We start from the raw sequence: 18,987 nt of genomic DNA, 5'->3' as shown, positions 1-18,987 counted from the left end.
CCATTTACCAGATAATAAAGTTATTTATTATCTCTGTTTCTCCGGTTTCCTATGCATGGAATGAAGTAGGTTTGATCAGATCAGTCTTTCAACTATAGTCTGAGGGCCAAACCCATCCTACCACCATTTATTTCTGAATAAAGCTGAATTGGGGCCAAGCATGGTGGCACATGCATATAATAATTCCACAGGCTTGGGAGGCTGAAGCAGGAGAATTGTGAGTTCAAAGCCAGCCTCAGACACATGGCAAGATGCTGTCTTTAAATTTAAAAAGTGCAATGTGGCTCCAGTGGTTAAGTGCCCCTGGGCTCAAGGTTCAATCCCTGGAACCAAAAAAAAAGAACAAAAAAAAAACCCATGTATTGAAAGACATTCCTACATAGCAGTTTACCTACTGTGAATGGTTTTTTTTGTTTTTGTTTTCTTTATTTTGTGTGGTGCTAAGGCATGAAAAACCCAGGGCCTTATGCATGCTAGGCAAGTGCTCTAACACTAAGCTACATTCCCACCCCTTTTCATTTTACTTTGAGACAGAATAACACTAAGTAATCCAGGTTACTTGATCTTGCAATCCTTAGGCTTCAGGGCTCCCAAATAGCTGGTACAGGCAGGCACTACCAAAGCACCTGGCAGCTAAGGCTGCTTTTACATTATAAAGACAGAGTTTGAATAGCTGCAATAGGTACCATACAGCCTGCAAAGCCTGAGATATTTAATATCCGGTCCCTTACAGAAAATCTGCTGACCTACATCAGTGGCTCATAAACCCCAACTTATCTAAAAGGTATAAATGATGTGTGGCAAAATTTATATAATAACAACCATGGGAATTTTACTCAGCAATAAAAGAGAATAAAATCATGGCATTTGCAGGTAAATGGATGGCACTGGAGAAGATAATACTAAGCAAAGTTAGTCAATCCCAAAAAAACAAATGCCGAATGTTTAATCTGATATAAGGAGGTTGACTCATAGTGGGATAGGGAAGGGGAACATGGGAGGAATTGATGAATTCTGGATAGGGTAGAGGTGTGAGCGGGAAAGGAAAGGGGCAGGGGATTAGTAAGGATGGTGAAATGTGACAGACACCATCATCCAAAGTACATACGTGAAGACATGAATTGGTGTCAACATACTTTATATACAACCAAAGATGTGAAAATTCTGCTATATACATGTAATAAGAATTGTAATGCATTCTGCTGTCATTTATTTAAAAAAAATACAAAAATAATAACCATGAAATACACATAAATATTCTTATAGGTTTTCCAACTTCAATTTTTATAAAGAACTATGCCTATTTTTAAGTTATTTTAGTCCACCAGTCCTGGTGGCAAATACCTGTAATCCCAACTATTCAATGGTTCCACAAAAAGCATTACTTAAGGCCCAAAAATGCCATACAGGTCAGCAGTGTGGCTTGGCTAAGATCAGGTATTCATGCTAATCTAGGGAGATTGCAAGTTCAAGCTTAAGCAGGCAACTAAACCAGATATCGTCTCAAAATGAAAAATGAAAAAGTGGCTGGGTATGTATTTCTGTGGTAGAACTGCTTGCCTCGTACTGCAACCTCAGATACTGCAAAAAAAAGAAAAAAATTTCAGTACTACTCTTTTGTTGTTAAAATAGCTTTCTTATTTTAAAATACTAACAGTAAATGGCAATTTTCTGTAAAGATCTTATTGACAAAAATAAAAATGTAAAAGTCCTTTGTGTCTCCTCATTTATTTCATTTTTTATTCATTATACATGCCTATGGTATTAAAAGGTCTAGAACTACTAGTGTAACCAATGGTTAGGTTTCTTCTCATTGGTAAAACGAAAGCATAAATATGAAACAAATGTATGGTAAGATCTAGAAAGACAGGGAAATATCTTTTTCTTTTTTTAATATTTTCTTTTTAGTAGTCATTGGACATATATATAAAATTTATGTGGTATGGAGAATCAAACACAGTGCCTCACACATGCTAGGCAAGTGCTCCACCAATGACCTACAACCCTAGCCCAAGGGAAATATTTTAACATCTGCATTCCATAAAAAACCTATTCACGATGTTTTACACATTATAGGCCTTCTAAAAACATCTGGAACTTTGAATTTTCTACAGAAATGAAGATGAACATAGTGGTTCAATGGCTAGGTTGACACAAAAACCCCAAAAGAGTTCAGGAAAAGATGGCAGAGAGGAGGAAATCATATAAAACTAGAAGAAAGTGAAATATACTGGTCTGAAGCAAGAGTGAATAGGAACTGTAACTATGCTTAATTCTCGATCTTCCCCCCCCCCGCTTTTTTTGTTCCCCCTTTACCAACATTATTGCAATGACTACCTATTAACCATCCCACCCTCTTTTGCCCATGAATCTAAATTTGCCATCTTTGGGCCAAAATCCCATAGGATTGACCTAAAAATAATGTCATGTCTCCATTAGGTATTTGTATGACACAAGAGGCCTCAAAGTGTTTAAGAAACACCAACAAGAAAAAAACTGAAAAGTTTATATCGAGTAAATACTATGATTAGTTCATTTTCTTCAAAACTATACAAACACTCCAGGAATTATAATGATCTAGGAGAACTTCTGGATCATGATTAAAGAGATTGATGAAGACAAAAATACTTGAGAATCATTATTCAAGAGTTCAACTACATATGGAAATAAAATGGTAGAATGCTAGAGTGGAATATAAAGCTAAAAATGGAAAGGAAGGGGCTGGGGATAGAGCTCAGTTAGTGGTATGCTTGCCTCACATGCACAAGGCCCTGGGTTCAATCCCCAGCACTAACCCCCCCCACCCCCCCAAAAAAAACACCAGCAAAAAAAAAAAAAACCTCTGGAAAGAAGACCATCCAATTCATAAACTCCAGCAGCACAGCAAGAAGGAACAAGTCTCAGGATCTGTTCCTAATAGGTTTTGCCAGTGGATGGTTTTCTGTCTCAGAACAGGACACAAACTCTGATCCTATTCCCACATCCATTTTGAATCCATACCAACAGAAGAGGTAAATGATGAAAGCAAAGACCTAAGAGTAGAAAGAGGAGAAAAGGTTCCAAAAACAGGGAATAGGAAGTGGAATATTCATGGCTTCTGGACCGTGAAGACCAGAACAGCTGTCCCCAGATGTTACAGCTGAGGAACTTATAACTGATGGAAACAACTGCACCAGACCCTCTCATTATGATACAAAGGTTTTTACTACTGCCTAACTTGAAATCTGAAACGGCTACCCAAATTGTGAAAATAATCTATACTTCTAACAGTAAAGGATTAAATAAATTATGACTCATTCCAAAAACAAAATCCTATATGTAATGAAATGTTTATGAACATTCTGTGAGCAGGAGGGATTGATAAACCTCTAGAAAGTTTTAGAATATTATGAACAGTTCTATGTACACTTGATATAAATGGAAAAATATAAATCAAACCATGAAATGTTGCTTCTTTAGGGGATGGGAATGAAAAGAAACTGGCTATTTCAGCTTTATATATTTTCTATAATTTCGATTTTTGTCATTAACAATTTTCATAATAAAATAAACTTTTCTTGTCTTTTTTTTTTTGGGGGGGGGGTACTTGGGGTTGAACCCAGGAATTTTGCCCAGCCCTTTTTAAATTTTTTCAGACAAGTTCTCGTGTAGGACAACACACTTGGCTGAAATAAAGTAATTTAAGATCATAGAGTGTTTAAATCCAGAGAATAAATTACCCATTAGATGGTTGTTGGACTTGCAAAAGAATTTACTGGGGAAAACAGAATTCTTATTAAACAGAACAGACATCAATAAGTGAACCTCAACACAGTTCATTTTCATTAAAATGATCATTTCTAACAGAAATAAAGCAAGCCAAAATATGGTATAACATTGTATAATCAAATCTACAAATGATTTCATGACTAGTAAACTCATCCATAGTTTATACACTGCAGTCATTTATAAAAAGCAATAGAGAGGGCAGTTAGAAACTTGTAGTAATAATTTGACCCATGTTGTTTTCTGAGTCCATAGGTGATTTACATAATCTATGAGCAAACAGAAACCTTTTAAAAAATGATTTTATAATTATAAGAAATAATTACACTCTCTTTGTAACATGGTACTAAAAGAGAAATATTCTTTAATACTAGTATGTTTATTCTAAGAAGCTCATCTTAGGGGCTGGGGTTGTGGCTTAGTGGTAGAATGTTCACCTATCATGCTTGAGGCACTGAGTTTGATCCTCAGCACCACATAAATATAAAAAAAAGATATTGTGCCCACTTAAATCAAAAAAATAAGTATTAAAAGAAAGAAGCTCATCTTACAATTTTTTCTATTTTAAAAATAATAAAAAAGATAGCCAATGTTATACTTACAAATTACTTTCATTTAAATTTTCAGAATAAGGATCAATACACTGTATGAAAACAGTGACTTACAGCTCAATTCAAGGGATACATTAGGAATACTTGAACAGTACCAGCAATATTTTATCTCAAAAACTGGAATAGGTGCCAGTGGCACATGCGTGTAATCCCAGTGGCTCAGGAGGATGAGACAGGAAGGAGGATCACAAGTTCAAAGCCAGCCTCAGCAACATTAAGGCGCTAAGCAACTCAGTGAGACCCTGTCTCCCCAGGTACTGCCTTGCCCCCCCAAACCAACTGGGTATTGGATGTGTTATTTTTACCTTAAAATTTATATACATGGGGCTGGAGATGTATCTCAGAGGAAAACACTTACTTTTAGCATATGCAAGGCTCTGAGTTTGATCCCCAGCAAAAAACAAAAACCCCAAAAAACAAACAAAAAACTCACATATTTGAAATAGATGCTGTTCTGAAAATATCAAATAAACATATATTTGAGGCATTTAATGAGGTTTAACATACATATTTGAAATGGCAATTTCAAAAGGCAATATTAATTAATTAAATTTTAATTAAATGTTAATTAATTAAATTAATTAATTATTTAAATTAAATTAATTAAATAATTAAAGTCAGGTATACATGGTTGCTTTGCTGATTTCACCTCAAAACTAAAAAAAAAAAAAAAAAACTTCCCTGGGATATTCTAATACAAATCAATTTTATGTAAAGGTTCTTAACTAAGCTATTAAATCTCAATGTAAGGAAACTGGTTAATGGACACATTACTATATTAGGCCAGTTAAAATTTTAAGGTCTGCTTTGCTGGTATTGGGAGTTGGGGGGAGACCAATGCTTATTTAATTTTTAAGCTTAATTTTTCTAATATCCACTGATTATATCCCTTATAATACTGTAGAATTAAATTAAGTGTCAAATACAATAAAAATTTATTGGAAATATAAGTACTTCTTAATACATCTTGGTTCAGTATTGGCTTAAATGTCATATATAAGTTTGGCATTAAAAACACCTTTAATTTCTCAAAGCATTTTTACTTGAATGCTTTTACTCAAACCTTCCCATGGCACAGATTATATCACAATTTTGCAGGTAAAGAGTCATAAGTTCACTGAGTTATCCTCAGTCCTCCCACATACACTCTCCAAGTGCCTACTAATCACTGTTTCAGGAGCTGGGGATATAGCAGTAAATAAAACAAACTAAAATCCCTGCCTTTGTGGATATTACATCCCAGTGGGAAAGACAGACATTACTAAAGTCTCTCAGATACAGGGTGGAGGTAAATACCTGAAGAAAAATAAATCAAAGGGAAATAAGTATATTTATGCCATCATAGCAGATATCACGACTGACACATGGGCTCATTCAACCAGAACTACCAACTCGTTCAGAAGGTGTCATGAACTAAATATACTCCTATAATACTCTTTTCTTGTAAGACACTCTCTTTAAAAAAAAAAAAAAAGTAGCTTTCAAGACAGAAATTTGCAAGATTTTATTTCCAAATCCTTCCCACAAGTAAGCTTCAATGCCTAAACTAACATTTGAAATAACAAATTGAATACAACAAACTAGCAGAAGTTGTTTGATTTTTTTCCTACTTACCATAAGCATTAGGGAAGTCCCCAGGTCCTGGTCCAGGATAAAAAGGACCCGGTCCCGGTGGCTGAACTGGATATTGTTGTGGAGGCCCAACATAAGAGGGGCCACTATGACGGTACTAGAAGAGAAAAAGTATAGACGTTTATACATAATATGAAGGTAGCTTACTATGGAAAAACCAAGTAATATGTGTGTGTGTGTGATCATTTAAATGAGGCGAAGATATGGGTGGTTATACATAATCAAAATGTTTGCTTCCCATCCAGATGCAAGCAAAATGAAGGTAAAACTTACAGCAAATCAACACAGGCAACCATCAGCTCACTACAAAATGACTTCTGGCTGTTAACTTTTAGTGCCAGTAAATAACATCACAAGAACAAAATAACTAAAGGTAAGACCTACATGTCTCCATCATCTTAGGAATTTTTGAGTAAATACACACATATACACACAAATTTTTTTGGTAAGAAGATATTCAATTATCTTATTGTAATTTTATGGGAAATGACCAAATGGCTAGATCTTCATAACCAATGAGAAAATTTACACATTACCAAAAAATCAATGATATCAACCACCCTCCCTGCTAGCCTCTGATGAGAATCTGGGTTAATTCCCACTTTATCGATGGCCTAGCTGGGCCTGAGCAATACTTTACCTGTGGTATGCAGTACTGAGGACCCTGGGGTACTGGGTACGGCATAGGCAGATGGTTAACCATCATGATGTGCTGATTGGTCTGGTACACTGCAGTGGGTGTCTGTGCACCAGGACGAATGGAAGGACTGCTGTTTGGGATGGTGGCTCGAGGAGGCTGAATTTGAGGCCTCTGGAAAAACTGGGAGGGGGAGAAAGAATTTTTTTTAATTAAGGGGAATATATATGTTTTACTATCTTGAGTTTTCTCCTTTTTCCACTAATAATAATCTGATGGACTCCAATTTGAAATATAATATACATGAAAAGAGAATAAACTGCCTAATGAATGGGTTCACAAAACATACTTCATATATTAAGTAAAGTTCTGATCAGTGTCTTCACATTTGAAAACAATGGGGTAATCTCAACTTTAAAGCCTCAGCTGTTTTAAAATGAATGTCCTGGACCATATTATTAATTTTTAAATGCAATATAAAAACATAATGTAATTTTAAAATAAATATATTCAAAGAGTATCTGATGTTTCTCTAAAACTTTTCTGATGTATAACTGTTGCTCTTTCATAATAGGTGGTTCATAATCAACTCGTTAAAAATTAAAAGTAGTTCCCCCAAAAATTACCACCCAAGTTTTATAAAATGTTTTAAGAAGTCTCTCTGAATAATAAAGTTTTTCTCAAGTGTTCTCCCTCTTGTATTTGGAATCAAATTGAGGCCCTCATACAAGGTAGGCAAGTGCTCTAACTCAGAGCTGCATTCCCAGCCCTGAACGTAAAAATTTCATCCCAGTTCATTCAAGGAAAATTAAAATGATCTATATGTTGTCACATGCCGAACTAAGCATTCTTTTTGAAAAAGGTGACAAAATGCCATCCTAACCTGAACTCAATTTTGCTTTCTAGAACAGTTTGCAATCAAAGTAGAAAATCTAGACAGGCCTGGAATGGTCTAGAATGAGCAGAACTCCAATCTCTCAAACAGCAACCATTACCTATAGTTATTTATGGTTCTCACTTCAAGCCTAAAAGCTATGAAACTGTAGACCAATAGCATATTTCCAACATGAATGTATTTATTTATCAGCAAACAACCAATCTCATAATAATAATAATAATAGGACAGAGAAATAAAGAGGCCATGCAGAACCAGTAGTTTGTTACCTGAATGGGTCTGAATCCTCCCTTCAATTATGAAGCAAGAAAGCAGCAGGAAACAGAAAGAAAGCCAATGGAAAAGCTTACAGATCAGTAGGAAGGGGTAGACACAGCATGCAGCTCAAAAAAATCTTTCTATTTAGTAATCATAGGAGAAGAAAGAAGTCTAGAAAAATTGAAATGACAATTCTCCACTTGAGAATTCAAACACATGTGGAATCAAAGCTTCAATCACATTTAATTGAAAATAAGTAAATCCAGTAACAACAACAACAAAAAATTAAAGTTTTATCATCTTAAAAAACGATTGTTGCTTGGTAGCACAAGAACAGTTGGAACTACTGATTCCTATTTAGGCTAACAGATGGCCATTATATGATTTGGCCATTATTATTATATTTAGCTTTACTATGATTTACTCTCCATCTTAAATAGAGATAAGATTTAACAATAAAAGTGTCATTTGGTATTTAGGAGTCTGTAAATGTCCTAAGAAATAACTAAAAATTTCAATTTATGTCAGACTCTGCATGATAGAAACTTGCTCTTTTCAACTAATCAATCAGACATCTAATAGGTCAGATCTAAAATGGAGAGCTATAAAAATAATTTTTAAATGCTGTCTAGAGCCAAGATCCCCTGAATTGTTTCATAATTCCAGACATGAGTGTTATAACTGGTTCAAATAAAGCCAAACTTTGACATCTGGGCCCACTCAGGACTTATTCTGTTGTATTCTTAAGCAGTGAGATACTCCAAAAGTATAAGCAACTGGTCATCTTGTGCTGAGGTGGGAAAATTGTAATCTAGTGCCCAAGGCTCATCCCCATTCAACCTTCATACCTCCAGGCAAATAAAGCCCCTAAGAGGTTAAGTCAGAAAAGCAAGAGAAAGATAAACAGGAGAATGAAGTGAATGGGGGAACCCAATGGGAAAGGCCACAAAGCAGCTGATAGAGATGCAAAGAAAGCACAAGAGGCAGAGTTGATATCCCAGGAACCTGGGACAGGCCCAAACTATAGAACCAACTCCTAGTTATCTCCACTGACACACTGCAGTGACAGGCACAACAATTTTTGTTGTCTTCAAACAGGAACACTGAAGGAGTAAACTTCCCATTGCTGGATTGCACTTTCAAAAACTACATAGCAGATGCAATCTATTATATATGAATGTAAGTGAGTTGTTAACACTTTTCCCAGATGAACTTAAACATTTTGATAACACAGCTAATATATCAGGACCATAAAAATGTTACAGGCTTCAAGGAGAGGAAAGTCATCCATCTGCTCAAATTATTGATTATTACTAGACATCAAGGACAGTGGATAAAAAGATTCATACTGAGATCCTTTTCCATCAACTCTTAGGGGACCGACAAAACAAAAAAACAATCAAAAAGGTGATAGTCTACTTTGGTTATATTACCACCAAATTTTGTTAAGGCACTCACATAATTGCCTAAAAAGACATGGCACTTTGGGGTGACAAAGGAGAAGGGAAGAAACTTACACATTCACTTACATAGAGTAAGAAAAATAGATATGGGCAAAATTTTCCCATAATTTTAACATTTAGGGAAGACTTTTCTTAAAAACTACTACTTTCATATTATTCTAATGGAATTCGTAAGTAGAATAACCTAGGTTACATCTTATTCAGAGGGAGTTTAGAGTAGTATTTCCTTCAGTGACTGAAACAAAAAGTATTTCTAATGATACTCCTAATATTAACATACAGATAAGCCACCAAAACACAAAATTTGTAGTTATACTGACATACAATAATGTTCATACACTAAGATTTCAGCTTTGAAGCTAGGTAGACATGTATACAGGCTCTTTAAATAACAACAGTGACACTTTATATGGTACTTACTACCTACCAGGCAACATCCCAAGCAACATCCTCAGGGCAAATCTCAAAGGCAAGCACTATTATTAACACCCCATTAGATACGTGGAAATTGAGGGATATAGAGATTAAATTACTTGCTGAAAGTCAATTCCCATCTACAGTTTAAACAGTCATGTTCCAGGTATGTACTTTAGGTTGCCCATGCTAGGGAAGTGCTCCCTCACTGAGCTATACCTCTAGCCTCTAAGTGTGTACTTTTAACTATTATACAAGCTACCTTCTCATGACCTTGAACAACAACATATTTCAAACAAGTGTGGTCATCAGTATCCGAATTGCATTTCACTATGAAATAGAGCTGTGAGATTTTAATATGTATAAGTCTAGAAAAGCTGTACCAGCTAGAAATTCAAAGAAATTTAAAAAAAAAAAAAAAAAAAAAAGAGGATTCTTATTTCTGTGCCTCAAGTGCGGAATAGGGAGAGGGAGCACGGGAGGAATAGAGAAACTCTAGATAGGGCAGAAGGGTTGGAGAGGAAGGGAGGGAGCGTGGAGTTAGAAATGACGGTGGAATGTGATGGTCATTATTATTCCGAAGTACATGTATGAAGACACGAATTGGTGTGAATATACTTTGTATACAACCAGAGAGATGAAAAATTGTGCTCTATATGTGTAATAAGAATTGTAATGCATTCTGCTGTCATATATAAATTTTAAAAAATAGAGTAAGTTAACATGGAGCTTCATTTTTCCTCCTAAAAATGAAACTGAAAACACATACATATCAGCAGAGATTTTAATATGTATAGGTCTAGAAAAGCTGTACCAGCTAGAAATTCAAAGAAATTAAAAAAAAAAAAAAGTGGATTCTTGTTTCTGTGCCTCTTTCTAACTATCCAATGACAAATGAAGAATTAGATTTAGTAGTAGGACAAAAAAAATCAGATTCTCAGATGGATGGGCATTGCCAATAAACCACAGGTTATTAAAAAGAATATATATTAGAAGGGATTTTCCCCAACTGCTTACAATCCTTCTGAATTCCTTTTCTTCTTGGAGGAGTGAAGAATCATTTTAAGAGTCAAACACTCCTAGTTGGAAGGACAGCATATGACATTTAGTATTATCATCTACCTAAAGCTACAAAGTCTTTTCACAACATGCCATTGGCAACCCAAGTCACAGCTCTATTTCACAGTGAAATGCTTTCTTTCTACTGGCTCCAAACTTTTCAGTCTGTATCATCAGCCCACTCACTCCATGTGTATCCCTAAAACCACAGTGAAGTCAGATCTTTCTCCATAATTGACACATCTCCACATTACCTCAAGACTGTCACCACTGTAGACATTCACTCTACTATTTTTTTCCCAAGCCAATCACCTCCTTCTCACCACCTGTCACATTGACTCTGAACTTCCTGGTCAGCTTGCTCTGTTCTCTTAATTTGGTCCCATTAATCAAAAGTCTCACAAAATAGACAACCAAACATAATATTCAGGTGAGGTCTGCCTCTCTCAAAATATATCTGCTAGACTGGAGACAAAGCTCAGTTGAGGAGCACTTTTCTAGCATAAGAGACCTTTGATTCGGTCCCTAAAACCAAAAATAGACAAGAGAAATGGAGAGGAGGTGATGGAAGGGGGATAAGATGGGGAAGAGAAACTATTTGTTGCTGAGTGGGCAACATATTCTCAAAGTACTACCACATGTGATTCATTAATGAAACTAAGAATCACAGAAACTCTTTTGTCAATTACATTTTGCCACTGACTAGTACTGAATTAGAATAATTTAAAACCCTTAAATCTTCTTTATAAATAATTTGTCAATAAGCTATGCTCTTCACTTCTGTGCTCTTTGTTTGGTTTTGAAGCTCATATAGGGATTCTTGCTATTTGTTCCTTTGAAGCATTTATCTGGCAAATTTAACCAATCAGTTCAGATTGTACAGATTTTTTTAGATAACAACTTGATCATGCAATACCAAACTACATGACCATTAGAACAGAGAAGAGAGAACCATGCACAAGAAAAGAATCATCTGTTCAAGTACTTAAGTTCCTTGTCTTTTAATGGTTTACCATTTTGCCAGAGTAGAATGGCAGAGCAGAATAACAATACTCATTTGATGTATAATTGGGGGCAGATCCAAAGAGCTAGGATACACTTAAAAAAGAGGCTGAAAGCGGAATATTCATGATTTGTTTATTTTTCCAGAAACATTCCAAAAGCCAGCGAAAATAATGTTTCCTCTTGTACAATTCTTCTAGAGATGCAATAATTTACCACACTAGCCAAAGCTTCCTGGCCAATAACAATAGTATAAATGTTTTTAGAAGTTGCTAATAATTATGATGCATTATTTTGCATGACATTGCTCACTGAAAGCATCAAAAACAAACACATCTCTAACAAATTATATAATCAGAAATTCTTTGAAAATCTCTACTCATTTTTAGCATCTAGAAAAATCCCATTCAATCACAATAATTCTTCCCACATGAGGAGGGGAAATCTGAGTACTTATTATTTTGGAAAGCAATAAACATACCAAAACTATGCTTCCTGAAATCCCTATCTTTATGCAGTAATATAAGTCAGGGTACTGGAAGGATAAGCAGTAAGATCTTCAATTAAGACTTTTTTTTTTTTGGTGAATATATTTTCAAAGTCTAAAATGCTGTTGAAGGACAGGCTAAGATTCTCTGTCAAGTTACAAAAGGACAAGCAGTAAAAAGTCCACATAGTGGGATATCACCCAGGTATCAACCTGATTCATAATCTACTAAGAAAGTTCAGTCTAAATTTTTTTTTTTGTATTTCCCTGTCTAACATGTGGTCAATATTCTATAATTTAGGTTTCACCAAGAATCAGAAGATGAAAGGCCAAGAGTGGAGCTCTCCAATACGGTAGTCACTAGCCATATTTCATGAAATAAAATTTAAAATTCAGGTTTTTATCTGCATTACCCACACTTCCAGTGCTCAATAATCACATGTGGCCAATAGCTATAGTACTAACAGTGCAGATTCAGAACATTTCCATCATCAAAGAAAACTGTACTATACAATGCTGCCCTGGAATATTAGGTCAGATAAGGAAAAACTAAGAATTCTCTCAAGAACAAGGGGTATTCAGTCAGATCCCTAAGAAAACAGTTTGGGAAGTGAGCATCCTAGTGGAAGACTTCATTCATAGATCAAATATGTTTGGGAAAAGAAAAAGGCAAGCCAACTGGCTGCTAAAGGAGCAGAACTGGCTCTGTTATATGGCAGGCCAGGCACTTTAATTCCCAAACACCAACAAAAAATAGGGGTTATATTACATCATTTCTATCACTTATGAACATATTGTACCCATTTTGTAATTACAAAAGCTGAAGCACGAGGTTCAACTCCTGATAGGCATTTTCTCCATTTTTCATGCTCCCCACTCTATAATTCCATGTGAACAAGACCCCAGATCCAAATGCCTATCACTATCCTTCATAAAGTTCTGAGTTCTGGTCACAAGATTGTTTAGATGCTTAATCTGTTATCCTATTCACATTCACATGCCAGGTCTGACCCTAGAGGCAAACCACAAGCCTTCACTTGTGGTTTATTTCACTTAATGAGACTACCTAAAGCAATACAACTATGTCTCAACCTAGAAATACAACAGCACCATTTTCAGTAGAGAAATCTTTAGGGATTATATTGAAAAAATAACATAAGTGAATTATTCTTGGGGGTGGGAGTTGTTTCTGTTTTGTTTCTTCCCCCCAAAACAAAACAAACTACAATAGGAAGAAAATGCAGTTTCAATGCTTGTCACCAGGTACTATATTACTTGGTGGCACATACTGTCAAGGTTTTTGAAGTTTGTTGTTTGTTTATGCATAGTATTTAGCATTTACAAACACTGCAAGGTGTAAAATTATTTGATTCCATGAATATTTCTAAATACTAATTCCCTGGTTTTTCTCATAATGAAAAGAAGACTAAGTCATGGTATGCAACCAGCCACCTGATCTCTACTCTGAAACCCAAAAGTAAAATAAGGATAGGTACATACATAACTTTAAACCACAATTACACAGATTTCAAAGACCAAACACTTGAAATAAACAAGTCAGAATCTAAAAAATCATATCAATGGCTTGTTTTGGGGTTTTTGTTTATGGTGCTGGGGATTTAACCCAGGGCCTTGTGAATGCAAGGAAAGCACTTCACCAACTGAGCTATATCCCCAGGCCCCAACGGCTTGTTTTAATTCTGAATGTATTTTCTGTTCTTTCAGTCTCTAATTACCTTGTGATTTTCAGTGTAAGAAAAAAAGGAAACATAATTTTAAAAGCTAGGAGTGTTTCACAAATAAAATGACTCAACACTTTTTATTTTACCTTTGAAGAAAACTACAATTCCAAAAGCTCTTCAGGTAATAAAATGCAAAAAAGCCAAAAACGAAAACACCAAGACAAAAAAGAAAGAAAATATTTGATAATTTAAAGTATCCCTGCAAAAGCCACAAACTGATGATACCAGGAAGAAGTAACCCTCATAATTCTAAATGCAGCATGGTATTCCTGGTTTGCAGGGAAGTCAACAGAACTACAGGCCGGGCAGGCATTGTGGTACACACCTGTAATCCCAGGAACTCAGGAGGCTGAGGCAGGAGGATCACAAGTTCAAGGCTAGCCTCACCAACTTGGCAAGGACCTAAGAAACTCAGTGTGACCCTGTCTCAAAATAAAAAATAAAAAAGGGCTAGGTATGTGGCTCAGTGGTTGAGCACAGCTAAAGATCAACCTGCCAACACTTTCCTGAGTCATATTACTCATGAAAAATCTTGCTCCACATAGATTTCTAAAAGTTTTCCTGGATTGTTGGAATGAAGTAAGGATAAACTGATATCACATGCCTTTAATAACTCAGGAAAAAAGTTAAGAAAACAGAATTTCTCAGTCAACTATTTATAAAATGCTTATACCATCCTGATTTAAAGACCACTGCTACGGAATACAAGCAGAGAAACAGAACTTAAAAACTAATAAACAATCTATAAGAACCTGGCTACTCTTATAAGAAGGTGGGCATGGGTTATTTTGTAATATGGTACTAGTTTCAAAATCTACCCAGCAATCCATCAGTCAATTGCAAGACAATCTATAAAAAGAAATGAGGCCAAGGGTAATGTTAATTCCGTTTACTAATGCTCTGCCTTAAGAGAAAGAGAGGTATACAAAGTGAACATGTAAAAAAACAGAAACTAAACTGTGCCTTATATCAAGGAGCTTAGGGGGCTGGGGCTGGGGCTGGGACTCAATGGTAGCGCACTTGCCTGGTATGTGTGAGGCATTGGGTTTGATTCTCAGCACCACGGATAGATAGATAGATAGATAGATAGATAGATAGATAGATAGATAGAAAGATAGATAAAATAAAGAGCTATCAATAACTTAAAAAAAAAAAGGAGCTCAGAAAACTTTTCCAATTCCTTTTCACCACTTAATTCGCAAATTAAATGTTTCTATGACTCTGGTTCTTGAATGCAGATTTCCCAGGTTTCTCTTTTAGGAGAATCTGGCTTGACAGGGAATGAAATTCCAACCTTGCATATGTAGCCTGGACTAAATTTCTAAAAAAAACTATAATATCTTGGGTGGGGGTTGTGGCTCAGTGGCAGAGAGCTCACCTAGCAAGTGTGAGGCCCTGGGATTTAGCCTCAACACCACATAAAAATAAATAAAGGTACTGTGTCCAACCACAACTAAAAAACGAAAGTTATAATATCACCTTTTTACCTAAGGGCCTATCTTTTTCAGTACTAGTAGTAACCCTTATGTCCTGGATTCTCACTCTGCTAATCATTTTACTTGCATTATGTCACTGATTCTTTTTTATTATTATTATTATTTTTTAAGTTGTCGACAGACCTTTATTTTGGTTATTTATATGTGGTGCTGAGAATCGAACCCAGTGCCTCACATATGCCAGGAAAGTGTGCTACTGCTGAGTCACAGCCCAAGCCTTCACTGATTCTTTATATTAATCTTGAGATGGTATTACTATCTCCATTTTACTGATAACAAAACTGAAGCTGTGTATTATCTAAGTGGGAACACTCAGATAATAATAAGGAATCATTAGGAAGCTGAGGCATTAGAATCTCAAGCTTCAGGTCAGCCTTAGGAAACTGGCAAGACCCTATTCTCAAAATAAAAAGGCTAGGGATATAGCTCAGTGGTAAAGTACCTCTAAGATTAATTCCCAGTGCTGAGAAGATTAAAAACAGTCAAACCTAGGTCTGTCTACCTGATAGCAAAGTCCAGATCCGCACCCCCTTATTTTGCGGCAGGTGGGGGTGGGGAAGATGTGCAGGTACTGGGAATTGAACCCAGGGACCCATGACCACTGAGTCATATCCCCAACACTTTCTTTAAAATTTGAGACAGGGTCTTGCTATGTAGCTTAGGGGATCACTATATTGCGAAGGCTGGCTTTGAATTTAAGACCCTCCTATCTCAGCTTCTTGAGTTGCTGGGATTACAAGTGAGCCATTCCTGGGTCAAAGTCCAAACTCTTAAAGCACTTCATAATACTGTTTTTTTTTTAAGTTATAAATGGACACAATACCTTTATTTTATTTATTTTACGTGATACTAAGGACTGAATCCAGTGTCTCACACATGCTAGGCGAGTGCTCTACCACTGAGTCACAATCCCAGCCCCTACAATACTATCTTTTAAGGCTAAAAACTACCCGAGATTTATTTCTTTATGAAATCTAAATAGACATCCGATTCATTTAAAATTAGTTTTCCTACAAAGTACTTTTAACACTTCAGGATGTAGAAAGTCATTATGTTATCCAAATTGAAAGCACGACATTTCAAGAAACTGATTCTTGTACTGAAGGCCTTCAATTAAACAGTATCCATTTAGTCAGTAATAAAAGCTCTAAATATGACACCACTGGGAAATACTGGTAATATTTCCCGTATTTTTTTGACAGTACTATGTTACATAAAAATAATTACTTAAACCAGCTATCACTTACTGGCTGCTTACTTTGTATCGATACCTTACGTGTATATAATCTCTAAAAGAAGGTGTTATCCCTGTTTTATCCATATTTTACATATGAGGAAACAGGCTCAGAAAGACTTGCTTAAAACAACTGGTTACACAATAGAGCTGGTAATACAAACCTTGATCTATTAGAGTCTAACCTAAACTTCTCCCAGGACACCAGGAGAAGATGTTTCAGAACACTCCAAAGTAGGAGGAAGGTGTGTATGAAAGTCTTTGTTCTCCCAAAATGCTAAGTTTTGATAAATAACACAGTACTAGCATGCACATTTTTAAAATTTTAATTCCTATAATAAATTCATTTTAATAAACCAGTAGGCAAAAAATATTAAAAATAAATAAGGCATCTATTTTCTATGTATGCTAAGAATAAAGATAATTTACACAGCAATTCAATGTATATTGTTGTTAATGTCATTAGGTCTAAGTTAGTAATTGATATTAATAGTGGTTTTAGAAATACTAAAGCTATTTTATACACATCAAAACAAATTACATCAGAATGTTAACAGAAAACCCTTAGAATGTTGCCTGCTCCATTCAGTTAAATTTCAACAAGATAGAGATCAACAAAGTTTCTGAAGTCTTAATATATCTAAATTTTTCAAAGTTGTCTAATTTCAAATCAATCTTTTTTAGAAAGAAAAAAAGATCAGAGTATTAAAAAAATTTGCAGTGAACAGAAGCAAAGGGGTACATTAATAACAAAATGCAAAGGAATTATTAAAGGACAATAAGAACTGAACTACATCCGATAGAAACTACTCTGGAAAGAGTAATTTGGGTGATTCCGTGGGTGGCAGCATTCTAAGAGTCAGCAGCTACTGAAGCTCCTGCCTATTAGTTAAGGGTGATAGTGAAGGGGCAAGGGTACAGTACCTGATGATGGGCAGGTCGAGGCCCCGCTGCAAACTGAGAAAAGGAGGGAAAACAAACACAAAAGGAAAGGCACAAAGAGTCAGAAACACAACAACAAAAACCAAAATGTCACACAATATGCCAAAAGAAAAAACCCACAAGAAAAAAAAAAAAAACATAGAACAGTCAAAGCTTTGCTGCAGGACAGTGACAGACAGGTACTACGATTCAACAGGTTAACAACACTACCAAGATAGTTTGTCATTTATCAGCTAGAAGAAAAACAGCTAAGCTGTTAGATACCTAGAGTGCTCTCTAATAGGAATACTTCAAATAAACAAATAAATAAATAAAGCCTAAATCAGGCAGATGAAAGTTTTAGACACTGGGTGATTATATTAAGACAAACATGAAAATCAAGTATGCTATATGTAACTGATACAGCCAGATGACATGAGAAATGCGTTTACATTACAAGAAATAGTCAAGAGATCATTATAATGTCTGGCAGGAAATAAATGTAACAGGACTAATAGCAAATTTTCTTAACGTAAATGAGGGATCTTATACATGAATTTGAAGTTTCTGTATTTTCCTCTTATTTCTTGAAGTTAAAGCATAAAGGTTTATGAAAAATACACTTTTTAAATGTATTTAACTGTTAAATTTAATACCAGGCATGTCAAAGCAAATAGCTGGTAAAGAACATCAGTGTCTTACATGATTAATCAAAATGGTACTATTTATAGGCTTGAGAAGGAAAAAAGAAAAAAAAAAATTTAAAAAGTCAAATCTCTCATTCTTACTTGTTGAGAACAGCAAACACTATACTTATGTACCTACTGCTATTTGTTATGAGAATAAAAGGAAAAGGAAACCTAATTCCTCAGCTAAATCATACAGTGCTTCAAAGTCAATAATATATATTCCAAAGCTTCCTTCAACTCAGAATGGAAGAAAAGCTCCTCATTCATGAAAATTTCTATTGCCAAACCTCTAAAATCAAACAATTCAACAGAGCAAACTTTGGCTTCCATTATGTTTCAATTAAAAAGGACCGAAAAAAATACAGGGGCATGTACAGCCATATATTATATAGTACTAATACATTAGGTAGGATGATGTTAATCACCCTCTTTAATAATGAAAATATTTAGAAAGTAAATGTTTTGAGTGTAAACCACACAGGGTTTTTATTTAATACCTTTAAAGTATTAATACCTTCATACTTCCTATGAAGAACATTCCATGAATTTATTACCACAGATGAATTAGACTGAAGATTAAGAAACAATCCTTCATGCTCAGAATTTAAATCATGTGCAATAGAATCTTGCAAGAGTTTCAGAATTGTTTTCCCAACTAACACTGTTGTCACACACAAAAAAA

At 35.2% G+C, this 18,987-nt stretch overlaps 1 protein-coding gene across 26 annotated transcripts in view; it reads right to left on the bottom strand.

Moving 5' to 3' along the window:
• Eif4g3 (eukaryotic translation initiation factor 4 gamma 3) overlaps positions 1–18,987 on the bottom strand; it is a 294,828-nt gene that overhangs the window by 122,618 nt on the left and 153,223 nt on the right. For 13 of the 26 annotated variants that reach the window (XM_058571091.1, XM_058571090.1, XM_058571092.1 and 10 more), the window contains 4 exons: positions 17,620–17,652; positions 7,810–7,830; positions 6,649–6,828; positions 5,991–6,105 (listed from right to left, as the gene is read on the bottom strand). In XM_058571091.1, coding sequence (XP_058427074.1) covers positions 5,991–6,105; positions 6,649–6,828; positions 7,810–7,830; positions 17,620–17,652 — 349 coding nt within the window. The remainder of the gene's footprint in view (positions 1–5,990; positions 6,106–6,648; positions 6,829–7,809; positions 7,831–17,619; positions 17,653–18,987) is intronic. The other 13 variants (XM_058571093.1, XM_046418851.2, XM_046418855.2 and 10 more) reach the window with 3 other exon arrangements.

Source organism: Marmota monax, unplaced genomic scaffold (assembly GCF_021218885.2).
Source record: "Marmota monax isolate L192 unplaced genomic scaffold, Marmota_monax_Labrador192_F-V1.1 WCK01_AAM20220418_F8-fsc00008, whole genome shotgun sequence".
Classification (NCBI taxonomy): domain Eukaryota; kingdom Metazoa; phylum Chordata; class Mammalia; order Rodentia; family Sciuridae; genus Marmota; species Marmota monax.
This window is presented reverse-complemented; position numbering and strand designations above follow the sequence as displayed.